At 48.3% G+C, this 26,606-nt stretch overlaps 9 protein-coding genes across 9 annotated transcripts; 5 read left to right on the plus strand and 4 right to left on the minus strand.

The window, feature by feature from the left end:
• Window positions 1-3,006: 3,006 nt before the first annotated feature.
• N7509_001423 (uncharacterized protein) lies at window positions 3,007-4,805 on the plus strand (the record flags this gene model as incomplete). Its single annotated transcript, XM_056626060.1, has 3 exons — window positions 3,007-3,111; window positions 3,169-3,660; window positions 3,711-4,805. The coding sequence occupies 3 exons, from the start codon at window positions 3,007-3,009 to the stop codon at window positions 4,803-4,805; spliced, it is 1,692 nt and encodes a 563-aa protein (XP_056494642.1).
• A 2,324-nt stretch (window positions 4,806-7,129) lies between these two features.
• On the minus strand, window positions 7,130-9,054 carry N7509_001424 (uncharacterized protein; the record flags this gene model as incomplete). Its single annotated transcript, XM_056626061.1, has 8 exons — window positions 7,130-7,260; window positions 7,317-7,719; window positions 7,772-7,986; window positions 8,036-8,283; window positions 8,339-8,423; window positions 8,477-8,658; window positions 8,713-8,717; window positions 8,779-9,054. The coding sequence occupies 8 exons, from the start codon at window positions 9,052-9,054 to the stop codon at window positions 7,130-7,132; spliced, it is 1,545 nt and encodes a 514-aa protein (XP_056494643.1).
• A 1,015-nt stretch (window positions 9,055-10,069) lies between these two features.
• On the plus strand, window positions 10,070-10,801 carry N7509_001425 (uncharacterized protein; the record flags this gene model as incomplete). Its single annotated transcript, XM_056626062.1, has 1 exon — window positions 10,070-10,801. One exon carries the CDS (start codon window positions 10,070-10,072, stop codon window positions 10,799-10,801), a length of 732 nt encoding a protein of 243 aa, XP_056494644.1.
• A 56-nt stretch (window positions 10,802-10,857) lies between these two features.
• N7509_001426 (uncharacterized protein) lies at window positions 10,858-11,196 on the minus strand (the record flags this gene model as incomplete). Its single annotated transcript, XM_056626063.1, has 1 exon — window positions 10,858-11,196. The coding sequence occupies one exon, from the start codon at window positions 11,194-11,196 to the stop codon at window positions 10,858-10,860; it is 339 nt and encodes a 112-aa protein (XP_056494645.1).
• Window positions 11,197-14,041: 2,845 nt separating this feature from the next.
• Window positions 14,042-14,812, plus strand: N7509_001427 (uncharacterized protein; the record flags this gene model as incomplete). The annotated part of the gene is made up of 4 exons (XM_056626064.1): window positions 14,042-14,059; window positions 14,128-14,293; window positions 14,381-14,658; window positions 14,684-14,812. 4 exons carry the CDS (start codon window positions 14,042-14,044, stop codon window positions 14,810-14,812), a joined length of 591 nt encoding a protein of 196 aa, XP_056494646.1.
• Window positions 14,813-15,681: 869 nt separating this feature from the next.
• Window positions 15,682-18,459, minus strand: N7509_001428 (uncharacterized protein; the record flags this gene model as incomplete). The annotated part of the gene is made up of 1 exon (XM_056626065.1): window positions 15,682-18,459. The coding sequence occupies one exon, from the start codon at window positions 18,457-18,459 to the stop codon at window positions 15,682-15,684; it is 2,778 nt and encodes a 925-aa protein (XP_056494647.1).
• Window positions 18,460-19,273: 814 nt separating this feature from the next.
• Window positions 19,274-22,030, plus strand: N7509_001429 (Zn(II)2Cys6 transcription factor; the record flags this gene model as incomplete). Its single annotated transcript, XM_056626066.1, has 4 exons — window positions 19,274-19,418; window positions 19,500-19,607; window positions 19,679-20,244; window positions 20,327-22,030. 4 exons carry the CDS (start codon window positions 19,274-19,276, stop codon window positions 22,028-22,030), a joined length of 2,523 nt encoding a protein of 840 aa, XP_056494648.1.
• A 134-nt stretch (window positions 22,031-22,164) lies between these two features.
• Window positions 22,165-23,556, minus strand: N7509_001430 (uncharacterized protein; the record flags this gene model as incomplete). Its single annotated transcript, XM_056626067.1, has 1 exon — window positions 22,165-23,556. One exon carries the CDS (start codon window positions 23,554-23,556, stop codon window positions 22,165-22,167), a length of 1,392 nt encoding a protein of 463 aa, XP_056494649.1.
• Window positions 23,557-24,382: 826 nt separating this feature from the next.
• Window positions 24,383-26,353, plus strand: N7509_001431 (uncharacterized protein; the record flags this gene model as incomplete). Its single annotated transcript, XM_056626068.1, has 4 exons — window positions 24,383-24,605; window positions 24,747-25,515; window positions 25,574-25,946; window positions 26,066-26,353. The coding sequence occupies 4 exons, from the start codon at window positions 24,383-24,385 to the stop codon at window positions 26,351-26,353; spliced, it is 1,653 nt and encodes a 550-aa protein (XP_056494650.1).
• Between the last annotated feature and the right edge of the window lie 253 nt (window positions 26,354-26,606).

Genomic DNA, 26,606 nt, shown 5'->3' on the forward strand with positions numbered 1-26,606 from the left:
CATCTCATCTGCTCTCAGTACATACGACTATAGGGCGAGAACAGGGCTTCCCGTCCGCTCAGCCGTACTTAAGGCCGCACATCTCCGTGAAGTACTCTGGATTTTTGTCCTCATCAATCCCCACCAGGTCTAGCCCATCATCCAAGGCTACCCCGCATGCCTTTCTCACATCAGCTTTCAATGCCTCTTCACTTAAACGTGATTGCTGCCAGGCGCTATATTCCCTCACGGCAACATCGAGAAGGTGAGAAATATGAAGGTCAGGGAGTTCTGTTGAGGAAATAGCGGCGTTGTCTGGACACGAGGACGTAGATGACCCGGCTGCCTGTAGGGTCTGGGCCGAAAGGACGTTTGTGAAACTGATGGGAGGGCAGCTTGATACGGATGTAGTGCGACTATAAGGCCTCGGCCATTCAAGCCGTTGCCTCTCCGCCCTTTATATTTGTTCCCGAATCATGCCTGGCGCATCTTCATGTGACTGTAAAAGTCCACCACTTTGCACGTACCTGACTAGATTCTCCAGCTAATCCTGGTAAAGCTTATAGTGCTTTTTCCAATATGGATCCTGACAGCAGTGCGGGCCTAGATCACAAGATCCAGGACAGCGCATTAAAGTGTATATCGTTTTCCAGGCGGGAGGTTCGCCAGTAACTTCTTCCTCGGCGCGGAGCTGTTGTTCTCGCTCTTCAAGCATATGCTAAGTCGCAGATAAAGTTCCACGTTTATTAGTTGTATGGCGACTGGCAGTTAAACCTTAGGAGTTCTCTATATAGTTGAATAAGATAACAAGTCTCAGTTTCTTGCCAGCAAGAAAAAGATCTCCACAATCCAAGAGCTGTTTCTCTATCGCGGACCAATCAATGCCCATCCCTTCAAATCTCAGGGACAAGCTTCTCTACCGCGTGGCCGATATGACAACAGAGGTGTCATCCGATCCGAGTTTCCGCTGTGGGTACTTTCGAGTAAGTAGCTCCTTTAGCTTCGGCTGAAAAAAGAGTCGCCAATAAAAGCGAGGGGCTAGAGCCAAATCTTGTTCTGTATCTTTCGCCACCGTTCTGTTATTGAGAGTGACCTTCCACTCAATCAGGTTAGTGAATACAGGCTGGTGGATCCTTATCATACGCCAGACCTTCCTCCTAGTGACCAAATTGGAGCAAGAGAAGGCTATTCGTTTGCGCAGCAGTTTGTTGCTGAGAGACGTAATTAATAGGGAGGCAGCGTCGATTTTCGTACAGCTTGTATTAGAAGGAGAGGCCGGAGAACGATCGAAGTTGCCAGGTATTGGTGAATATTGCGATGCATCGTTCCATAGGTCAAACGGTTCACTTTGTTCAAAATCGTAATCATCATAGCTAATGAACGGACTGGGCCTTATTTTCATGGCCCAACTGTAGCGACAGACCTATGGTTAGTGATCATTAGTTTGAGGCCTACGCCATCGGCTGCCGAAAAGGCTGTTGTTGGCCCGCAAACAACAGAACCTGTCGGTGACAGGTTTCTGCCGATAAAATCAGTCGTTTGAATGAATGATTCCTAAACCAAAAAGACACCTCACAGGAGTGACAACTGGCAAAGAGGATACATGCCAGGTGTCCTGAGAGGAAAGTCGGGGGCTCCTTTGGGGGGAGGAGGGGGGGCAGCAGATCAACAATAGGCCTAGCTGGCTCTCTTTGACTGAGAAAGATTCACCCTGGGGTTTCCATGGAAGTGGACGGGATTCTCTGAGCCGACTGTATCATTACAGTACTTCGCTAGATACCGTATCGTACCAAATGCATTTTACAACGTCCCTCAACTAAGTGTGGCTAGGGCAATGACGGATCTACACTAAGGTCTTGGCGGTGGGGTTAGAAGAGAGAGTGTGAGTGTGTACCGGTCAAGGCGATTTCGAGAACGACTGTACGAGAATCTCCGAAACTAAAGATCTCATCCTTCTCAGTAGACCTTCAAAGTCTTTTACCGGTGAAATGGGGGGCTGTTTCGATGAGTGGTCCGATAGGACATTGCAGCTTTACTGCGGACGTTGTTGGGAAACCAGAGGAGGGGAAATTTTACCAATAAGGCGTTTGTAGTTGATTCTTCCTATAAAGGGAAGGGAAGGAGAATCTAGAGGGGATAAGTTGGATCAGGGTTATATGTAACGGTATTCTGTTGAGATCTGAGGGCTCAGGCTCCGGGGCTGAGTCATCCCGTCAACATACATGTGTTAGTATATAGCCCTCTAGTTCCTCCTCCATAGCACACATCACATCCATCATCCATCCAGTCCCTCTGTATCCAGCAAATACTTGGCATAATTTCCGGATCACCAAGAGCTAATCGTTCCTAGGAAAGGGATGCAGGATCAGGTCACGTGACGGAAGGACGGAATCAGCCTCTGATGCGCCGTCTCACTCTATACTTCGTACAGTAGCTGTCGCGACAGAAAAATGTGTCAAAATGTGCCATTAGACCAAAAGGTGCGCACACACAGATTGGCCTCAGTACGGTGGTATTTTTGCCTCGACAGTAGCAGTCTTAGGCCAAGGATGTACCCCGCAGTCCGTGCCCAACCATGTCCCCAAGTTCGGAGTTGATCCTCAATTCGGCGTAGGCTTCCTCTCGTTCATCGATTTCGTTGGACAGCGTTCTTTAACTCTCCTAGCCACCAAGCCCCGATGCAAGCGAGCCCTCGAAACAAGACCCGTTGGATCATTCGGATCTCTGCCTTTGACATCATCGGCCTAGCCCCATGCTCATACGCCAATAATTGACCACTTCTTTTTATAGTAGTAGTCCTCACATTGTGCTATTAGCGTGAGTTCGCCGAACCTCGCTCGGTCTATTTGGCTCTGCTCAGCCTCGGTGCCTGTGTAGCCTTTACAATGAAGACTGAGTGTAGCCGAAGCAAGCTGACGGTGTGCCTGAACTCACTCCCGCTCGGTTTTAATATAAGACCCGACGCTGGAGAACGAGTGAGAGGTTTGTTTCTTGCTTTTCAGTCTTTGTACATCTTTCTCTGGTAAGATGGTTGCTAGTTTGCCGTTGCTGTCGCTGGTTTCAGCTTGTTTGGCTGCTTCTTTGCCGGTGGTTGACTTGGGCTATGAGCGCCACAAGGCTATTTCGTTTAATGTAAGATTGATTTCTTTTCTCTTTTTCCTTTTGATACATATCTGACTGGGATCACAGAGTTCCCACGGCCTCTATAATTTCAGCAATATCCGCTACGCCGCTCCTCCGACTGGTGACTTGAGATTTCGGGAACCTGTGCTCCCAGCGTGGAACCGAGATCAAATCCAGAATGGATCTGTTGGCAGGATCTGTCCTCAATCAATACCAATGTGGGAGACCATCGAGCAAACTTTCCTGTTAAGTTACTTGTACAACAAGACTTTCACACTCTCCACCAACATCTCGTCCTATTCGTACGAACCAGCCGCCCAAGACCCACGTACCACCGAGGACTGCCTTTTCCTCGATGTAGTCGTTCCGAAGAAGGTCTTTGATCGCACAATGAAGAGGAAAGCCTCGCATTTGGGGAAAGGCCTGGCGCCCGTAGTGGTATGGATCTATGGTGGAGGATATGTGGCGGGCGAAAAGAGTAGCTCGGATCCCACTGGGTTGATCCGGCGGAGCATGCTCTCAGGTGATGGAATCGTATATGTTGCCTTGAACTACCGGGTGAGTTGAATAATGTTTTCTCGCGGTTGCCCGAAGCTTACCTATTCTAGCTGGGCGCATTTGGCTGGCTTGGTGGTGATAATATCAAGTCTAATGGCACTGCCAATGCAGCATTACACGACCAGCGCTTCGCCCTTAACTGGGTCTACAAGAACATACACCTATTTGGTGGCGATGCGACCCGAGTCACGGTCATGGGAGAATCAGCTGGAGGCGGATCCATACTTCACCAAATCACAGCGTACGGAGGCACCCGAGGGCCATCCCCATTCAGACAGGCCATCGTGCAGAGCCCCGGCTGGGTACCAGTCATCAGCGAGGGGCAGCAAGAGAGTACGCTTCAGCAGTTCCTAGGGATCTTGAACGTCAGCACCATTGAAGAAGCCCGCAAGCTACCATCAGCTAGGTTGATTGCCGCCAATGCTTACCAAGTATCAACCAAATCCGAGTGGGGACAGTTCACATACGGCCCTACTGTAGACGGGAAATTTGTTCCTGCTTTGCCAGGCCAGCTCTTACTTAGCGGTGACTTTGACCACAATATCAACATGATGGTTGGTCACAACGCCGATGAAGGACTCATATTTACCTCCCCGGATAGCCTGAACAGTAGCGGCCTGATGTCTCAGTTATCGAAACTATCGCCGAACACCCCGAAGAACGTATCAGAATTCATCACGGACGTTCTCTACCCGGCGGTGTATAACGGCTCCTACGGGTATACCGACTCAGTGCAGCGCACCGCACTGGCTATCTCCGATCTCATCTTTCAATGTAACATCGACTACATCAACCGTGCGTTCTTGAATCAGACGTATTCGTATCAATTCAGTATCCCACCCGCACTGCATGGCCAGGATGTCCCGTACACGTTCTACAACAATGGGTCGTCTAGTGCCTCTTCTGAAAGTTCCTCTTTATCCTCGATTGCTAATGTCACAGTGGCGTTGGCCATGCAGGACTTTTTCGCAAGCTTTGTTCAGCATGGCGTGCCCAATTCCCACTTGGCGCCGGCGTTCAAGATGTATAGCAAGCAGGGTCTGCTTATGAATCTTGATAAGAATACCATCCAGGAGGTGCAGGCTCCGATGAACAATGCGCGCTGTCGGTTCTGGCAAACTGCGCCCTATTATGTCCCGTCATGAGCTGTACACATGTTTGTTTTGCGTTGCAGGTCTATTATAACTATATAGCCGATCATAAACGTACCCACAGGCGAGCTACGCAGCCCGGAACATCATATCAAATGCGATAAACTGTCACTATCTCAACAACTACAACAAGTTTAATGCACTCAAGACTAAAATTAATAATTATTTCAATTTAAGTTAGTCTGTTATTAAAATGATGACAATGGCTTCGGTTATTCACTTCTTTCTTTACTTGTCATTTGGAATAGTAAATTCAATGTGTTTATCCCCTGGTAAGACCAACCTAGCTTACCCCTGTTAAACAACTCGGATTTCAACCCACAAATAGAAACCTACATTCTTTCAATGTTAAACTCAATTATTATTCGCCCAAATGTTAGTTTTAGCGTCTAGACACGGCTCTGGGGATATCGTATATTATACGCCGCTCGAGAGATTACACAGAACCTACAGGAACCTACAAGGACAGTGTGCGAAGGCAGTAAGTATCGTATCGCCCGATTTCCACGGGAGATGATAAAAATGGGTGTTATGTCTCGGAAAGGCGTCGTATCAAGTTCAAAGTTCACTGAGTGTTCGGAGGAATATGAGGATGCCCAGATACTCACAGATCAACGAATAAATAGCGTAGTAGATGAAGTAATAAAGTAGTAGCGTTTTGACGAAAGTAATAGCTTAAAGAAGAAGTAGGGGGAAGATTAAATAACTTGGTATATATAAATATAGGTGCCTGGTAGATATTAGCTATATTAGGCATATATAAATAGTAATAACCCTAGTTTATTATAGCTTTTTACTACTATATAGTTAGGTAGACTAAAGTAGGTCTTTTAGGATAGATAGGTATAACATCTGGTAATATAGCTTTTTCTAAGGTATAATATTTTTTCCTTAGTTTTACTATATTGTAGTATAGTAATTCAATACTGCTAATCTATAAATTCTGTTTAAGATAATATAAAAAAGATTTATGTACGAGATATTCTCTTCTGCTGTGAATATAAATGAGGTATTGGATAAATTTGTGCCCAGGATATCTATGCACTAGGAGAGAATTGTAATGCGAGGTTGTCGGAAATTATGAATCAATATTCTACTTTAATCTTATTGTGGCTGATGGCGTACAGCTGTATGGAGAGTATACCCTTGAAGAGTATTGGGCTGCGAAGCACATAGACAGAGATGTAAAAGGACTGGTAATATACTATAAACTGAGATAATGATAAAGGTTATAATAGAGGATGTGATGGAGCTTCTGATTATATTTTTTATTGTGTTTGATGGTGTTGAATGTAAGAGCTCTCTCTTTAGATAATGTTGATGTTGTTGAGGTCAGTAGGTAACCTCTGCAGTTAAGTATTACAGTGGCTATATTGGGCTCTATCTTTACTGATGGGAAATATAGAGGGGAAAATATATGGCTTCTACTGTATAGATGTTAATACTAGGGCAGGAGCGAGGTTAAGAGGGTAAATACTTCTCTTTCTGCCAACGCCTCATAGGTGGTACAGTAATTAGCTCCCACTGCCGGCCTGAATCTGGAGGGGAATTTGGACTACTGGCTATGCATTACTATCTCTGGGTTATACAGCTGAGGTCACAGAGGGGTGGGTGGGTGCACAAGTTCGGACTGGCAGTGACGGAGTCGAACTCGGGGTACAATCATTTTTTTTGGCTTTTTTTTTTCGTTTTCTTCTGGGTAGAAGTATTTAACTGGGTAATTTCTTCCAATTCATTTTTCCAAAAAGTCATTTTTCAATGGTGGTTTGTTGATTATTGCTATATCGTGTTGTGATGCTTGGGGTGGGTTGATGTTGAAGCCTCCTAAGTCAAGACCACAGATGCATAGCCCCACTTCTTTCCGTTACGACAAGGTTGATTGTTTGAAACCACCTACCTGCTAGCTCGAATTTATTTTATTTTCTCAAAAAAAAAACCCCAAATCCTATTTAACTGAAGCCAATGTGGGTTAGTATTCCCTCACAGCGATATCCGCCAATTCAGCCTCAATGGATTCGGCAACCATCACGCAAATTTCGGTATGGTCGTGGTCGTGCCCCGCACAACCGCACCAGGTCGGACCGCACAACCATAGCGGATTCACTTTTAGTCTCCCCATTGGGGATTAACACAGAACACCACAAGAGGGTATGAATCCATTGTCCCAACAGTCTGGTGAGACTGTCACCCGGTGCGAGCTCACTGGGAGATTATGAAACCATGAAGCGATATTCGTTGCCTATATACATTTCAAGGTACATAATATTTATACATGCGTCTCATATTTCCAAAGATAGATTCCACCGTCGAACTGGATTTTAAAATCCACCCTTGCCAGGAAGGCTACTTCCATGCAAAGCAGCACATCCCTTCTCGAACTCAGCTGGGTCCAGGAAATTCGCAAGGGTTCCATTCTTGTATCCCAGGCCGACAAGAGTTCTCTTTGGTTCTGTAAAAGGTCAGATAATCAGATCAAAGCACATACTTTTCGCAAATAATTCTTACTGGACGGATCAAATGCAGGCCAGCCAATGTTCTCCAATCCGTGGCGGGGGTCACTGGCGAAAGCCACCCAGACAGCACCCATGTACCGAGAGTACTCGTCTTGTGCCTCGCTGTTCGGGATTCCAGTCACCTCTTCGCCACTTCCAAAAAGCATGGGAATATCACTTCCGTGATAGGCCCCGCTGCCAGAGTAAAGGCGCTGACTGTCCCAGTCACCGAAATAGCGAGATTGCCAGGCGGGAACGGCATAGGCCATGCGATCTTCCACTGCATTCTTGCTTGCGCAAGTGAATCCTGCTAGATTGAATCTGTCCCATGCAGAATCACTCAGGGAAATATTATTGGCGAACGCACTGATATGGTAGAATCCGGGCTCGTAGTCATTGCTATTTGCCAGATAAGGCTGGGAGGGGTGAGTTGGGAGCATCCATTTACGGATCTGTGTGAAGACTCACGATGGAAGCGAACTCGCCACTGCGAGATCGGCTTGGGTAGTCGCTGAAAACAGTGATGTTGTCGACAGTCGGGTGGAAGACAGGCTGGGGAAGAGCAGGCGACGGCGCGAATGGTACCTTAGCAGTAGCCTTCACTACTTCTTCCCACGATTTTTTGCGCAAGCACTTAACAACTTCGTTAGATTCGCTGTCAGCGTTACCACAGTCCAGAGTCTCTGCGACGTGGTAAAAATAGCTGGCAGTCTGGCTGGGAGTATTGGGCACGAAGCTCAGAGCTGTTCCGGAAGTGAGAGATCAGGCCAGCAACAAGGGGCTTGGCCTTCCAGGCGTAGGAGTAGTAGTCGACCGAAGCACCGCCTGCGGACTGACCAAATATGGTGATACGATCAGGATCTCCACCAAAACCAGCAATATTCTGGTGCACCCATTCAACAGCCATGCGCTGATCGAGAAGGGCCACATTTTGAGGAAGACCCGGTGCTCCGGAAAAGCCGAAGATGTTGAGTCGATAGCTGGTATAGGTTAGAAAGTGTGAGTGAATCAATGACTGGAAATTTATAAACGAACTTGAAAGTCACGACGACCACATCTTGATGGTCGGCTAATCCTTGTCCATCATAGTATGCACTGTGGGCACCGCCAATCGTGAAACCTGAATACTATGTTAGGAATATACCCCTCGGGGAGAAAACTGTGGAAACTCACGTCCACCGTGGATGAACATCAAGACTGGCTTGCGGTCCGACACGGTAGGTCTTGTCCAGATGTTCATATACAAACAATCCTCGTCCTGCTCGTTACCGGTCGTGAAATCCCTCATGATCTGCTTGGCCTGTGGGGTAAATCCAGGGTAGTCCGGAGGTTGTGCGCTATTCGCAGGGCAGTCCCTATGCACCAATTAGATTCTGAACCCTCTGATAGGGGCTCAATATTGTACATACAGGCTCTGGATTTGGTATCGGTCAGTCACATTGCAGCAAATGTTAGTTGATGATCTGATCACGTACATAGGAATCTGCTCGGATTATAGCGCCATTGGATTCGTAGGCCACCGGGGCGGCAAATCGAAGGTCTCCCACAGGCGCGGCAGCATAGGGAATGCCCAAATATTCAGAGACTCCAAGCTTGCGCTGAGCAGCGTGACCGGCGATTGAGCCGCTTGTTGTCTTGACCGTGGCCCCAATGTGCTTGTCAGGATGATCAGAGCACCTCTGAGACCAAACAGCAGGGAGACATGTCGCTAGTAAAGCGACTGAGCCAATTGGCTTCCAGAATTGCACCATTGTTGGGTTTTGACGCGCTGCAGAAGCCCAGAAAGAACCCCTTCCGGAGACACTGACAGGTTATAACGGCGCTTATGCGGAATTCACCTCACGTCCCGCCTGAAACAGGGAGAAGCGGGCTGCTGTTTATTCCACCACAGTTGTTCCGGCCGGCAAACGGGTTGCCGATCGCTATTTTATTTGAACAGGGTTTCGAGTCCACCGCGAACGCCATGATATGCATGTTCGTCGACGGTGGCTTGGCGGAGAGATCAAAGCTGGTCGTCTTGCTGTAACCTGGTGGCTTTTGGAAGCAATTGTATTCAAAGGATTCAAAGCGGGGTATGACTTCCTCCACTTTGATCGGAATTCATTGGTCCAAGGCCGGAATTGGCGTCTGCTCCGTAGTGAAAGGATCTTGATTGCAAGTTACACAGCGGCCCCACCCGGATATGTCTGGCTCCACGTTGCATTTTTCGCCAATGTTTATGGCCCCCGAATGTTTACGGCCCCCTGGCAGGAGGGTATGTACTAAAAATAGAAAATAAAGACCTTCAGAACCATGATACTCAATGTAATATGGTGTAACCATGTTTAGTGATTGCATAAAAATACTGGAAAGAAGAAGAGAACTTGAAGTTCTTCTGCCGGGGATTCCGCGCTCCGGCGTCAAATAATGTAACTATTGAACAGGCCATATCAAATGTGGGTTTGCAGTGGGGCCGAATTTAGTATTGTAATCTAGATCCTTCAATGCTGGAGCCCCGACGGACTATGCGATCTTATGTAATAACATAGAAATTATGTAGTATTTAATATGTCTGCGCCGACTTTCCCCCTAGGCTGTTCAGAAATGGGCAGGGCTAAGGTTGTATCGAACCTCAGCAGAACAACTTGAGTTTCTGCAGAGCATACCAAATGGGTCTTCCAATATTACGTCCCCTTCCTTGCACCACACCCAGTTAAATATATCAAAGCTTCCGGCCAGTGCATTTCGGCAGCAATTGTGCATCGTCAATCTTCAAGTTGGACTGTCATGTCCTATGAAATCGGACTGGCCACCCCCGACACGCCAAATCGGGGCTTTCCGCTATGGCTTTGTAGCGTACTGATGGTCATTCTGGCAGGAATATTCGTCCTGTTAAGATTGGCCATTCGTTTTCACCGTGGTCGATTGGGCTGGGATGACTGGACGATTCTCACATCTCTAATATGTTCGGTTTTGCTCACCATCACTGAGTGCTCAGGTATGATCGGTCAATTAGACACTAGACAACCTCTATACATCGGACTCTCAACTAACATTGCATTATCTCCAGCCGTTCACAATGGTTATGGTAAGCATGCTTCGGACCTCAGCCACGCCGAACAAATAAGAGCATTGAAATGGTTTTTCGGTGCACAAGTCGTGTATAAAATCGTCATCACCGTTAACAAAGTCTCTTTCTTCTGCCTCTACCTTCGTATCTTCACAATGCCAACCTTCCGCCGCATCTGTTTCATCGGGATCGGCGTCGTCACATCGTGGGGTCTCGCCTACGTCCTTGTCACCATATTTCAATGCAAACCGATAGCTTCGTTCTGGGACAAAGGGATCAAAAGCCCAAAATGCTTAGACAACGAGGCAATGTGGATGTCATACTCGGTGATCAACATTATCTTCGACTTGATAATTCTCACACTTCCAGTTAAACCAATCAGGCAGCTGCGATTACCAAAGGCGAAGAAGATCGGATTGTTGGTTATCTTCGCAATGGGCACATTGTAAGTCCCCTACTTACAAGTATTTATCCTTTTAAATTATCGGACTCACAAAGGCATTTACTATACAGTGTCTGCGTAACCACCATTATCCGAACCACTACACTTGTCAGTTCCGCCGCCGACAAAGATTCCACCAGTACGATCACTACCTAGAAGGCCTTCCTCTTCCCAAGCCACAAACTGATAGACACAGGTGGACCAATTCCCGCAACTATTTGGAGCGTGATTGAAGCCAATACCGGAATCATTTGCACTTGCCTGCCTGTGTTCAAGCACCCGTTGCAAATGTTCTTCCCAAACCTCTTCTTTTCGCAGCACCACACAGATCCATACAGTCGTAGCGCACCGCGCCGGACTCCACTTGCGAGCAGCTCCCAGCGCAATTTGCACGATGCCCATGATGAAATTTCTCAGGATAATCCGGTAAAGGGCTTCGAGATGTTGACACCGAGAAGTCAGGAAGATGTTGCGAAAAGTAGGATTACGATGGTTACAGATTTTAAAATAACTTATGGAAAGGACCAAACATCTATTGCTTCGGCGATGCCGACTGGGGTGAGGGAGTTCCAGTAATTTCTTCATATAATCACACTGCTGAATAAAGATTAGGGCTTTAAATTATAATGCTATACTACTAGACAGTTTTTTTAAATCAAGCAATGACAGGTAATATTAATAAATTCCGTGGAGTGAATCGCCATATTGGAAAATGCTACGCTAGGCTATGAGTAAGGAAGCGAACTTTTTTGCCGGTGCGTTCTTGATGGTCTGAGTCGTTCCGTAAAGAGCGATAGATACCTTCGATCCACCGTCAGCGACTTGCAAGACTACAGCCGCCGTGCCAATATTCATGATGTTGAAAATGTAGATAAATTCTCCGGTGAAATTATTGTTGGAGCTTCCAGGTTACAGATTGTGAACTGACCTGCACGCAAATAAGGGGTTGACACGATCGCCCGGGTTTTGGGGCTGAAAAGAAAAAGGGAAACAATGATCCCTATCCCACGGGGGTGAGGAGAATGCTATGCATTCGCTTTTAGGGTTTCCGCCTCAGTATGGCCCCACCGCTCCTATTTTCCTATGCATTCGCTTTTCCGTTGCGATGCAGCCGTTCGCGTATCCTGGGGTCTAGACGCTCCCGACTGGGGCGATTCGTTCTCTAATGGCCCGTTGACGACTGCCTTTACTTTCCCCGTTTTCCAAGCCGTCGAAGGGGAATCCTGGTACGGCTGAAGTTGAGCGTCATCTTTTGATGGCATACGACCGGGGTGAGATCTGCATTGAGTAGGGTTTTTAGGGTACTACTTTTATTACCATTGCTGAAATACGATGTATTATTTTTGTTTCTTGTATAGTAGGTATGTCTTACTAAACCAGATTTTCAGGGGTCATAGTTTCTAGACTAGAAAACCATATTACTCGGTCTTAGACTGACTGTGAGCGTGAGTCCCTAATGCTATAGTATTTATTTACTAATTGATACTAGTTTAGTTTGACTTGTCCTAGTAGTATGAAGTACTGAGTACTATTTATATATTTCCAGAACGTCCAGGACTGCGTATCCACATAGCCAGGCTTTACGCAAGACCTGCAGGAGCTTATATTCCCCCTCCATATACAGTACCCTATTCCTAGCTACTGTAGTATTCTCCCGGGAATGGTTGACCATTCCACGCTTTTCGTCCGTGTGCTCTATAGTAAAGTGCCTGGTGGACTGTAGCGACCTGGTCTGCCATTACGCAAATTTGACCGTGTACTTCAGCCAATTGTTACGCGATGTTGCCTCGCGTTCCTACTGCTCTCTTTACCAGAGACGTCACTGAAAGACAACTAATTCTAGCTTAGCTGGAAAGTTATATAGCTATAGAGATCTTACCTTGTCCTTTTTTTTCCCTTGGAACTTGATAAAGCTAGAATCAATACCTATCTTTATAGAAATAGTTTATCATATTTATTCTATAGGTATTTTGCCTTAGGCCTCTAGTTTGTCAGAAGCTTTTAAGACTTATGTTCCTACTTCAGTACCTTTAGGTCTTAGAATAATCTAGACCAACTTACTTTAGGCAGTAGCTAGGGATTTATCTTCCTAGTGGTCTTCTGCTAAAGTAAGCTGTAATGGTTACTAAGTTGTCAGGCTAGAGACCTGTGATAGGCAAGGATATTGGACGGTAGAGATCAGATTGGACAGTTGACACACAGACTGATTCTTGAAGAGATCAAGAATCCTGAATACTTGTGGGATCTTTAAATACACCAGTGCTCAGATGGATATTGATATGCAAGCGGCTGAAAGGGGATTCGCCCATGAAAGGGGATTCGCCCATGAAAGGGGATTCGCCCATGAATTGGCCTCGAGAATCAGGGGTATCGCTAGACCTTGCCAAAGCCCGGGCCGGGCTTCTATAGGGGCCCGCAGCCCACAACAAGCGGCCCGTAGGCCTCAGTTTTAGGCCTGGGGCTATAGGCCCCTAAAAAGCCTATGGGCCTATAACCTGCCTATTTAGGAAAGAATCCTATACAAAACTTATCAAAAATTCAATCAGTCTTATAAATTTCTTACAGGTGTATTAGAGTGTTTTTATTTTATATATATTTATAAGGATTTAGCTCTAGTACTCAGTCTAAGTATTCTATATACTATATAATTTGAAAGAATATAAGTTCAGTACAGTACGATTTTAAACTACTCCTAATATTCTATGATGAACTAATAGTAAAAGGATTGGAATGTTGAAGATTGAAAGGGGAATCAAGGTTTATAAAAAGATCGATGTGTGGGAGTTGCTCCACGGATAATAGGGAAGTGGAGCTTCAGTCAACACATGGAACCATGAGCTCATGTATATGTAGGTACTATGGATATGTATCTTCCTATATCGGTTAACGTTAATTGTTCATTCCAGTTGTCTCAGTGACAATATGTTTTCCGACTGAAAACCGACTATCGCTCTCGAAGCCCGAAGCGCACTCGTTCATACCAACGTCTGTGGATACGAAATTCCATTTATGCGGAAGAATCATCTTGCTCTGCTGTATCTACCATATGTCTCAGTGCCCTTCATTCATAACAAGGCGGTCACGGCTTTGGTCTCTAATTTAATCAACCTGTATACATGCCTTATTTTCGGCGTAATTGAGAGCGAATAGATGGGGTGGCGTGCGGTTGATGGGATGAGCCCATTCCTGGGCGAGCGGGGTTTTGTCGGCTCTCGGGCTGTCTCATACGGGCTTCGGTGGAGCCACGATGCAGAAAGGAATAACTGTAAGTAAAGGATTCCGCTCAGGCCTCTTCTTATATCGTCCCCAAGAGCGTATCGTTGACTTTCATAGGGTGTCTATTCGGGAATTGTCTCCAGCGGTAATGGAGACTCTTCCGATGAGCTCAACATCAGCTCGACCTTCCATCGAGGTATCGAGGAGAGTGACTCCAATGGTGTCGTTCATTTCCAATCTACCTTCCCTGGTAATTACACTAGCCGCGCCACTCACATCCATGGTATGACACGGCCACGGCCTTTTTTACCATATCCGCGGCCCTCCATTATCAGATGCGTTTGAGACCATTCGCTTACTGTGATTTTAGTTCTTACCCACCCGGCCAATGAGACTGAAGTTCTTGCGAACGGAACAATATCTGGCCTGTATACATCGCACTCGTCGCATGTTGGCCAGTTTTTCTTCGACCAGGATCTGATTTCTGCCATCGAGAAGATTTCACCGTACACTACCAACACACAAGACCTGACCACTAACGCCCACGACTCGATCCTTGCCGAGGAAGCCGATGCCATTCAGACATTATGGAGTATGTCTATCTGGGCGATGAGGTCTCTGACGGAATCTTTGCTTGGATCTCTGTTGGTATCGACCCAACCAAGGATAGCAGCGTTACCCCCGCAGCCTATACACTGAGCAGGGCGGTCCTGAGAACGAGAGCTCTGGTGGCATGGGCGGTGGCGGTGGTGGTAACGGATGCTCTCCCCCTGGTGCCTCCACTACCCGCGTTTTCGCTTGAGAGAGACTGTGTATGCTTCGCTTTGAACTATATTATGCTAGGAGGCTATGGGTATAATAGTGTGGTACCAGAAAAAACCTGACTCGGCTGTTTTCCCTATCTTACAATAACCACATTGTGGATTTATCTACGAACAGAAAAGACGTCGGTAATCAATGTTCTTGAAAAGCAATTTAATAATGCAATTGAGAAACTGAGCCGAGTACATGTTTTGAAGTGTATTTTTCATAGACAGCCTTACTATGGGGCTCACCGCAACTTTTACTCACATGTTGCTCTAGAATTTTGGGGACCGTGGCTAAATTGATGCACCAGAGAGGTCTCCTCCAGCAATTCCGATGTGTTGAACTCAGGAAGATGACGAACCGACAGGCCTCGCGACCATGGACCTAGGTGTGGAAGGCGATGGGTATTAGTCAATGACGACAAAGGATGTTGTGAAACGAGAAACTCAGCCAGAGTCGACGGCCATGCCAACCAACTGGCCAGCACAACAACACTATCAACTAAAATTGAGGCAGGGAGGATGCAAAAATCAGGATGGGAGAGTAAGAGAGATAAGGTGTTGAAATATGGAGGGTGCACTCCATGGCATTCATTTTTATTAATCTCATATGTTTACGGTTCGGGGTGGGGTTCGAAAGTGTTTATGGGCTGATTTCCACACTCCTTTCAAACCAGACTCTGTTTTATTTTTGGAATATCAAATGATTCCAGCTGTTCTTGCTTCAGTCGGATGAAGCGCCTGCATATTCATACGAAACTAGTTAGACTGCAACAGGTTAATTGAGAATTGATTGATTGATTGATTGATATCGGTGTGATACAAAGTCTTATTACTCTTGTATATACACTAGCAGAGTTTATGATTAATAGTCATCAAGCGAATCCGAAATATATGCCAGATTTTCAATAACAGCCAAACCATACTGCGCGGCATCGTTAGTTGCGAGCCATGCGGCCTCATCGACGGACACCAAAACAGCACTCCCATTCACATGCGTAGTGTTCCATGCAGCATCCTGTGCAAGTCCATCGCTTGCATAGAAGTCTTTCCAAGCTCGAAGTGCAAGAGTTGTATTCTGCATCTCATGTGCCGCATATGCTGCCAGTCGGGAGTGCGCTTGGTATAAGCTTTGGCTACCAAAGCTTACCCCGTAACGGGCCTTTTGCTCCGCCGCTGTGGCATGATAGTAGTAGCAGTAGTCCAACCAGACTTCGCGGAACCCTTCTGGTATATCATCGGCGAAATATGCGATAACCTCGGAAACAACCTCGGGAAGACCAAAGACAGCGGATAAATGAGAGACAGACACGTTTCCAAGATTGTCCGGGTCAGCAGGTGGAGGTCCTAACGTCCAAGTTACCGGGTCGTAAAGACCTGACCCGGTCACGAAGCCGTTGGTCAAGTTTGCGATTCCCAAGATTGTGTTGGTCAACTTTGTCCTAGCCTCTTCCCATCTCGAACCACGCCGCTCCCACTCAATCAACCACCCTGCAGCGAGACTCGACCAGTCCGTTCCAAGACTAAAAGCAACTGTCGAATTGGGGCTAGGTGTCCAGCCATCGGTACGAACCTTCCTACTCGGATCAAGCGTCCCATACGTCTTATCCGTGTCAAGCAACTCCTCCAGCAACTCCCCAATGCGCTCGTCCCCACCCGAGAGATAGAAAAAGTACTTTCGATACTGAGGTTGAGAGATACGTGCCTGTTTGGCGCTATCACCCCAATGTTGCACACCGTGACGCGTGCCCAGCCCTTTCCAGTCGCCGATGTGGTACACATCTACTTCACCTGTGTGTCGTGTAAGGGCCTCGGCAAACCGGTATGCATCTTCGTGGCCAGTGCGAAGGAAGTAGAGCCAGAAGAAGAGGTCTGGTGAAAGCTCCGAGTTGTCCCAGGCGTAACCGCCAACGTCGTACCGCCAGGTATGTCGGTCAGTGTCGTATGTGTGCATGAAATCGCCGTAATCCAAGAAGCCATACCAGCGCCGCTGCTCAATTTGTGTTCGGTAATATTCAAAGATAAAATCGAGTCGATCTTCCAGGGTACTTGCAGCATCGCTAACGCCTTCGGGGAGGGACCAGTATCCTCCGAGAGCTTGGGTTTCCTGGATATATTTCGACTCTGGTACCAACACGGGAGGATTGTTTATGTACGAAGAAAGTGAGGCGAGCCTGTCACTTGTCGGTGTTTCATCAAACGCAAACAAGTATATCTCGCTCGTTCGTGCGATTCCATAGGGGGTGTTGAAGGTGGGTTCATAGTCCTCGTAGGTGATCTCGAGAGCATCCAATTGATCTTCATATCCGTCCTCGTTCAGGCCGTCATGGAAGGGCCGAAGGTCCAATGGATCGGCAGCAGGGCTGTATAGCCAAAGAGTGACTTCCCCTGTGTTGGAGGCAGCGTTTGAAATGTCAAAGCCAGACGGAGAACGTTTCCAAAAGTCCCGCAAACCAAGGGCGAGGCCTCCTTTCGTAGCACCTCCCAGGTAGGCCAGACCTTCAGCACGTGTTCCGCTGGGGATTTTGATCCACGACTGGCCAGGCTTTGTCCGTTTTTTGAAGCTGAATCCGTCAGCCGTCAGTTGATTCAGGCTATAGTCTGTCCACGTGGGAATCCATTTGAGCCGGTTGGTAACCCGGCTGTCCCAACTTGATGTGTTTGCCAACTTGCGACCTTCATACTGAGCAGTTCTCACTTCTTCGCCAGGATCTCTTCGAAGTCCGGTGATTCCCTGAACAGCCTCATTGAAAATTCCGCCATCTACGCCAGCAAATCTGACGTGTCGATCATAGTACTCCTCGCCTTCTAATGGGACATCGAATCGAATACCGAGTCCCGCAATGAAGTCCTTATCGGATTCTCCATCAAAAACGATGCTATGCATAACTTTCACAGAGGCAGAGTTGGAATAGAGATAGAATCTAATGACAAACTGGAGCCATGGATCGTGATCAGGGCCGTCAGTCACCTCGTGATTTCCACGAACAGTGACGAGGGTCCGACTCGAGCCCTGATTCACAGATACCTCGTCAATGATGCTGTGGAAGTTGGAATATTGGATGGACGAGTTTGATCGGCTCTCAAAACCGTCGGGCACCGAATCCTGAGACTGAAGGACAAGTCTTCCATTTTCGCCGACCGTCTTGCCGCTCTTGTTCTTGATGGCACTGACTAGGATGTTCCCTTTCTTGGGAAACGAGACGGTAATCTCACCCGTGTTGACACGAACAACATCAGACCTATCAGTCACGATGATGGAGCTGTTCTTTATACCAGATTTCCCAGACGAGGCAGAACGAATGGTGCAGCCAGACGTTGCAGTGACAGTGTAGTTGTCGTGGGTTGAGTTAGATTCTGCGATAGCGTGGCCCGTCCATTTCAGCGAACCATCGGCCCAATAGCCGGTAGCCCAAGACTGCAATTGTTGTCTATCTTCGGAATTGCCAGCGATGGTGAACCTGGTGTTCCCGGGTTGATACTTCCCCTGCGGCCATGGCAAACCAAAGGTTACACCGGCATGATACGATGGCTGGCCGCCGAGCCAATGGACAGTCGCAGATGACGTGGTGCAGTTGGAAGCTGAAACCTGAGATTCAAGAAGCCCAACCAAAAATAGGATGCCGATGCCAAGTTTCGACATGGTGTGTTATCAGGCGAATGTAATGACTGACGTATTATCATATTTGGAGAGGCGGGCAGCGCCTCTTAAATGCCTCCTGACGCAACTGGAAAGAACTATGAGGACGAGAAAAAGAATCTTGGCAGTTTCAGTAGAGACAAGAGGAAATTACACCTTGGCATGAAGTACGTGGTGAGTTGAGCGACCATGACCGGGATGGTTCCAAAGTGGTCATGATTGGTGGTAAGATTTTACCGAAGGAAGTGGCTTCGGGGTCACATTGGCCTAACAATTGTTATAGCTCCTAAGACCCTTGTCATTCTCCCGCTTCAATTGCGAGATGCTTTCGGGAACATCGGGGCAAGGAAAGCGGAAGCGGGGAAGATAACTTCGGAAATATATTGTTCTGCTTGTTTTGGTCTTGGCCGAAAGAGGTTATTTCTCTGGGACTTGGCTAGGAAGGTGCGGGTGTCCGCCTTTGGCATGCGGAAGTAGCATCTTGCTCTCCAGGGCTGCTGTATCTACATAGTACCATATGTCGCAGAGCCCTACATCTATGAACAAGGGATAAGGGGGTCATGGTTTTGGTTTCTCATTTAATCAATCTCTCCACATTTCTTATTCTCGGCGTAATTGAGAGCGAATAGATGGGGTGGCGGGCGGTAAACCCCGCTCGCCCAGGAATGGGCGAGCGGGGTTTTGTCGGCTCTCGGGGTGTCTCATACGGTCTTTGGGGGAACCACAATGCAAAGGATCAAGTATTCCCTCAAATTTTATGCACCCCAGATTTAATCTCACGTACCCAAAGCTGGTACGAGAATATCCGTTTAGCAGAATGTCAGCATCTGTGACCAAGCATACCCACCATGATAAGGAAAGCAGCAAGCTGCCAGAGCTCTCGGTTGCCTGTAGTAACTGTCGCTACCGCAAACTGCGCTGCTCTAGGGAGACACCCGCATGTCAACACTGCCGCAAAACTGGTTAGCTAGTACATTCATATTTCCTCTGTCTTCTACGACAGGATCACTTCGTACAATGTCGCTAATTCGACCCCGGTATAGGGAGCGACTGCGTATACGAACCCAAACGGTCCAAGCCGGGGATTAAACTTGGGGCTATTGAAAATTTACACCGACGGCTAGGTATGACAATGAAGAGTGCTTCTGCTGGTGAACCTATAGTTAGGTCCACTCGGTATGCTTGTTAGGATTGCAGACGAGGCTCATATGTCCACCCCTAGATCGCCTGGAAGATTTTGTTCTCGATCGACTCGGAGACGATTCGCCAGGAGAGTCCAACCGACAAACACAGCCGAGTGCAGATGAATCTACGGCAAGTTTTTGTCTGCCTGCACTGGCACGGGAACCTCAGAGATTCAGCGACAAGTCGGTAACCAGGGCCGCTGATCGCCCAGCTAAACGACAACGGGTGGACAACCTCATCGGTCCTTCTCAGTCTTCGCTGCCCCATGTCGATCGCCTTTCAGTATTTTCTTTTCTCAATCCGAACACAATTGAAGATGTTTTGCAGACATACTTCGAGCATGTACACCCTTGGATCCCTCTCATACACGAAACCAGCTTGCGTCGGCGTCTTCTCGACACAAAATATAGATTAAAGCTTGACGTCTTGATGCGAGCCATGATATTAGTATCCGGGAGATATATACAGCGCCATGAGTCCGTATCCGACATCTCCCTGGCTAATCTGACTACAGAGCAGGCCAGGAGTCTGATTGTTTCGACTGCCATGGATTGCTTAAGCGTTGAAAATCTCCAGGCACTCGTAATTTGTGTGCTTAATGATGTGAGATCTTTCTATCCCAGTCATATATACTTACTACGAGATACTACACATTCTGAATCATGTCAACTAATTCAGCCTCCAGATTGGAAACGGGTGGGGGCAAAAGGCATGGTCCCTAGTCGGATCACTGACTCGGACTGTCGAATATTTGAAACTGACAGTTGAAGACGAGGAGTGCGGAGGCCGTACGTCGATTTCAAGGCCGTTTATATCTATCCCCCCTCCGGAGAGCTGGGTCGAGGCAGAGGAGCGACGCCGTGTGTTCTGGAACGTGTTCAACATTGACCGGTTTTGCTCCGTGACAATGGGCTGGCACACAAGCCTCACCTCAGATGATGTGCACCGTCGCCTTCCTTGCGATGGGGTCTATTGGAGAAGAGATAAACCCAATGTTACAGCTTTTTTTGGCATCTGGGACAAGTCAGCAGGGCGGATGGGGAACCCCATCGCCTTTCCTCCGGCCCATTACGTGTCTCCGCAAGGTACGGGGACCATTGAGGCCCCTGAACCGAGTCCCAACAACGTCAGCGGCCCTGGTTTATCACCGGAAGATCCTGGGATGGAGGCTGTTGGGGCTTTCGCCTACCGCATCGAAGCAACCGAGTCGCTGAGCCGCGTTACGACTTACTTCCTACAGCAAAAGGTCGACATGCACCGTCCAGAGAACGTCACCAGCTGGCTTACACGGTTCAAGGAACTCGACCTGCGCCTTGTGCATTGGAAGATGCTCCTTCCAAAGAAGTGGAACGCTGCCAACCCTACCTACACTACTGTCGGGCCCCACGACACGGCCTATCAGAACGGCACACCTAGTAGCAGTGGAGAAGCGACGGGACTTGAGGGCAATGCCAAACGCCAAACATTAGTGATGGATCCAAATCTCACACTGGCACACATCACCCATAATGCTTCCATGATTCTCTTACATCAACCTATCGCGTTTCCACCCCACGACTGGACTTTCCGCAGCCGCCTGCCCAGCAGTTGCTCTGCAGCGACCTGTCAGCAGGCGGCTGTCGAAATTGCCACTATCACTGAACAATACCTTAAAGTGTCTTCAGCAATGTCCCCCGTCTGTCCCCAATTCTCATTCTGCGTCTATGTGGCAGCCCGACTCCTTCTAGCCTATGGGACCTACTACGGCGGAGAGAGAACTGCTCTCTATTCCAAATCGGATGCCTATGATGGTAGGTTTTGGACGCTAGTGCAAAGTCTAGATAAGATGTCGCGTCGATGGAACGGAAATGTGCTGGTGCCAGAGACCACGACTTTGACCGAGGATCTGGCGGCAAAATACGCCTTGAAACTGAGAGAGATGAACGATATGTGCATGCAGGGCTTGGGCTACAGTATAAATGTCTTGGATTACACGCAAGATATCGACCATTGCAGCAGTAAGACCGACCCTATTGGAGGAGATCCAGTTCCTGTGTCAACTCAAAATGGCTCGACTCAACTGCCATATCAACAACTGCAGGCACAGCCAGCGCACAACTTTCAAGGCAGTGGAAGGCCCGCAGAGAGCCATCCAAACGTGGACCTCATCAATGCGGCACCGGCCATGGCGTTACCTTGGCGTTCATCCCCATTACAGCTCCCCAGAAATCTTAACGACCACCACCCGACAATGTACGGGAAAGAAACGTACTCTCCAGGGAAAGAACAAGCGCCCTGCGACCTGAATGCTATTTCACAGGTGCTGATGAGCCATCAATTTATGGATTTGGACCGTATCATCAGTTTCGACAAAGGAATGTTCAGTGCGAATCTAGACCGTTCTTGGTAAAGGGTCAATTATACCACACAGAGGCTGTAAAAGTTAAAAAGTATATGTCTCCGTGTACCCTGGGCCGGTCCTATGGGTTATGTGGAAGTCTAATATCTAAATATATGCCTGTTTCTTAGCAATACTGCAAGTTTCTACACTAAACCCATGCGCATCAGCTCGTTTCCAAATCTCACCAAGTAGTAATCACCATACACCAGGCCGTGGTTCGCATAACGCCTCTTCGCATTCTCATTGTTGTTAGCCGTCCCATGCTTGAGGATCGCATCGAACCGCTTTCCCTGCACAAGATCTTCCACAGCCAGACCCTCTTTAGACTCTTCGCCAGAGACAGGATGAAACCGTGCAGTTTCCCTCGCCAGTGAATAGTCCAGAGTGCCTCTAATCAAATCCACGGCTGCGTCAAAAAACCTCGCTGCAAGCATCTTCTCTCCCTCCGCAATCAGCGCCTGCGACAGCACGAGCAACCCATTCGCAGCGATGGCTGCCGCGCTGGAATCCCGCACGACCTCCTCGCCCTCACTCTCCGATGGAGCATCAAAGTCCCATGGTGGGGAAGTATACTGCGATTTTCCACCTCCACGATCCCGCGCAACAGGGTGCGTCTTCAACCTATGGAGAAAATACTCTGCCGTTCCGCACGCCACATTCAGAAATTCCATATCCCCGGTCCATGAGTACGTCTGTGCATACCCTAGTATTGCCCACGCCTGACCGCGAGCCCAGGTGGACCCGTCCCCGTACCCCTGCGCTGTCATACGACGTTTGATGGCGCCAGTCTTTGGGTCGATACATGTGACGTGGTTGGTAGAGTATAGCTGGCCATTGTACCTTCCGAACGTGGGTTGTGGAAGAGGGGGCTCCGGACGCAGGTGGGTGCGTATCAAAGTGCGGGCATGGGCGACGGCCATCTCCGCGAGTCGCCTGGAGGAACTATGGGCGGCGGCATAGAAGAGTAGGTCAAGATTGCACAGAGAATCGATGATTACGATAAGATTGGTATTCATATCCGTGATCCGCTCGTTCTTCCTGATCAAAAGATCCCAGCTGCGGATAGCCTTTGCGGAGGCAACGTATCTCGTTGCCAGGCTGTTGGCCGCACGGACAATAGATTCCAGGCTGCGAGAGTTGCCAAAGAGCTCCCAATCCTTGCGCAGAGCAGGCATGACAATGAAGCCTATGTCGTGTGTGTCCGTCCTGCTAGCCATGCCGTGCAACGGCTCCGACCATTTTTCACACATGGCGCGGAGCTGGTCTCGTCTCTCCTGTGGCGATGAACCGAGGAAGCATACAGCGGACTGGGGATAGCGTACTGTTCGTTCAAGCAGCTCGTACAAGGTCCCGGGGAAGAAGCCACATGTCCAGAAGTCTGCCTCTCGGAGATGGTAGAGGCTTGGCTTCTCGCCATGCTGAGGAACCTGGGGCACGTATTCGGGAAATACGCGAGGGAACTTCATCGCACATTCCTCGGGTGTCGCTCCAGCGCTAGGGAGAGACTCAAATGCGACCCGCCAGACCTTCGCCATAATGTTCTCGACAAAGAGCTCTGCAAGATGCTTCCTTAAGTTTGAGGAATCCACATCAAGATTGGGGGCTTCGGTGATTTCACTGACAGCAGTGACCTTATTGGATAAGGTTGCGTGAGGTGAAGGTGTGGATATTGAGAATAACGCCTTGGAAGCCTCTTGAGGGGGGCATCAACCCATGGGGGTTTGTGATTGTTGCTGTAGCAGGCATCGTTGCGCAGTCTGATTCTGAGAAAGGAACTTTGGGAGTAACTCTTGCCAACGACATTTAAATAGAAATGCCGCTGGCGCGTCGATGCCAGTGCTAACTCCAAGGGTTTTATGAAATCCACAAATGTGATTGTCGGTCCCGCCGCTGTACATTAACCGACGTTCGATAGCCTTAGGTAAAACTCAATGCTCCACGCTGTGCTTGTACCTTGTCATTCCCAACGCCAATCATCCGACAAATGTCACTAAGGCGGCACGACTGCGTCCCTTCTGTGGCGTTGTTCTGAAGCCCTAGGCCCATTTTGCGGGGTAAAATCCTCCGGCATATAGCTGGATCGCCCGAAGTCCGCGGCTTTTCCCCCGAGCCACTAAGCAGCAAGGACCCCACCTGTGTGTTCCTGCACAACTTACACTGCGATTGGACGTCTCTTTCAGCCATGAAATTGTCTTTAAACTTCAAAGTCGTATCATTTTCCTTTACCCCGAACGCTGGCGTCTATATAGACGCTGTAGCGTTCAGGCCGAGGTCTAGCAGTGACCCAGTTTTCTCTGACCACAGTTATTCCTTCCTTTGGACCTGAAAATAACCTCAGAAAGAATACGAGTCCAGCAAAAAATGGCCAGTGGAAACAGGGTGGCCCGGCCGCCTACCGCCGACGAGCCTTCCGACACAGCAAAAGCCCCCGTCGTGAGCTCCTCGACCAATCGACCAGCAGCTCCCTCGCTGTGGAAGGCATGGAAATATATCTTCGATTGGTACCCAAGCCACTATTCAGATGAGGAGCGCAAGCTTTTGCGCAAGCTGGACTGCTTCATTATGCCGCTGTGCTGTCTGATGTGTGGGTATTCCTCTTTTAACCACCCCCGAACAAAGCGGGCCATGAAAGTGAATGCAGGCATTCAGCGAATGAACTATCATCCATCTTCGGATAGAAGACCTATGAGAGAAGATAACCATATACTAACGTTGACGTATCTAGTTTTCATCAAATGGCTTGATCAAGGCAACATCAATAACGCGTATGTTTCGGGCATGAAGGAGGAGCTTCACCTGAGTGGGAACCAGTATTCCTTGTTTGGGACATTCTATAATATAGGATATCTCCTCTTTGAGATCCCATCCATGATGCTGATCTCGCGGCCGAGCCTATCCCGCTACTATCCGCCGACCATGGAGCTTCTCTGGGGAATTGTGACATTTTGCCAGGCACGCCTGCGCAACGAGCACGATATCTTTGGCATCCGGTTTCTAATGGGTGTGCTCGAGACCCCGGCGGCCTCGGGCAGCATCTACATTCTGACCTCATGGTACCGCGCCGATGAGGTTTTCAAAAGAGCCGGAGTGTGGTACGTGAGTAGCAATGTCGGCTCAATGTTTCGGAGGATATCTGCAAGCTGCCGCGTACACCAATCTGAATGGTGTTTTGGGTATGGACGGCTGGCGCTGGTTGTTCATCATAGTGAGCATTCTATGGCTCCCTTTTCTGACTACAGAATAGTGATAAGAAACTTACGTGTTGCCACACAGGACGGTATTATTAGCATTCCAATTGCAATTGCCGGGTTCTTCCTTTTCCCCGGCATACCGCAAAGCCCCCGAGTCTGGTGGCTCACCGAGCGGGAGCAGCAACTTGCGCGCGCCCGAATGGGCGATGATGGCGTCAAGGAGAGCAGGAAGATAGGAAAGCGCATGCTCAAGCGCGTGTTTACGCACTGGCATTTCTACATCGCTATCACCACTTACATCTGGTAAGTCCCTAAGCGTAGTGTTTTGCAGAGCTGAACTGACTCTTGAGATAATCTCAAGCTTTCAGTGTACTACCTATGTTGGCGGTCAAATGGCCCTGTGGCTAAAACACGAGGCTGAACAACACGGCACTTACACCATCCCGGAGATCAACACAATCCCAACTGGTGTTCAGGGAGTCGCTGTAGTGACCGGCATCCTTTTTACCTCTCTTTGCATGGTCTACCCGATCTGGACTACCTTTACGTTCACAGCCGCAGTTCTTCTCTTTTGCAATGTCGTTCTTCTTGTATGGGACATTCCCGTCGGGCTTCATTTTACGGCCTACTATCTTTTGGGAATGACCTCTTGCATTACTCCAATCCTATTTCCTTGGGTTAACATGATCATGAAAGACGATGCCGAAGCTAGAGCCTTCACAACGGGAGCGATGGTGAGTTTAGAGTTTTCTTTTTTGTTTTGTTTGTTTGCTCTTCCTTTTCCTTGGGCCATCAGATTTCTCCGGAGTTAGCAGAGTTAGCACTAATCTCAGTTTGTTCTCGTAATTAACAGATGACCTGCGGGTGGATCTTCTTTTCCTTCTATCCAATCACGGCCTTCCCCGTTCTCGAGGCACCTAAGTGGCGCAAGGGCTTTACCGTCAACACCGTTTTGACTGTCGCTTACTGGTGCCTGTTTATGTTGGGACAGTACCTGTGGACGCGAGAGCTGAAGCGACGCCAAAGCCAGGAGGTTGTCGATGGAGACATGGTTGAGACAGAGAAGGAGGCCAAACTAGGCTCGTCAAGCAACCATATTGAAACCACAGCCAGGGATGAGATCAAGGTTGAGAGTGTGTGAACAGAGGAAGTAAATTAATTTAATGTGGCAAGGTCGAAATATTTGGCTTGAACGGTTGATTAGTATTCTAGTAAACTTTTATCCTCAATCGTCATCAATTCTTGGAGTACCTTTAATTCGTCTTTTGGAGCCGCGAAAATTGAGAGTAGGACATGAAGAATATAATCACCCGAAATGCATAAATTGTCCCGAGGACCGAGAGCAGACTTGGCACCAAATGGACTATAAGTGCCCCGAGACCCCATGTCTTGAA

This window comes from Penicillium cosmopolitanum, assembly GCF_028827165.1.
Source record: "Penicillium cosmopolitanum strain IBT 29677 chromosome Unknown utg000003l:1.0-3747932.0:1.0-3751027.0, whole genome shotgun sequence".
Classification (NCBI taxonomy): domain Eukaryota; kingdom Fungi; phylum Ascomycota; class Eurotiomycetes; order Eurotiales; family Aspergillaceae; genus Penicillium; species Penicillium cosmopolitanum.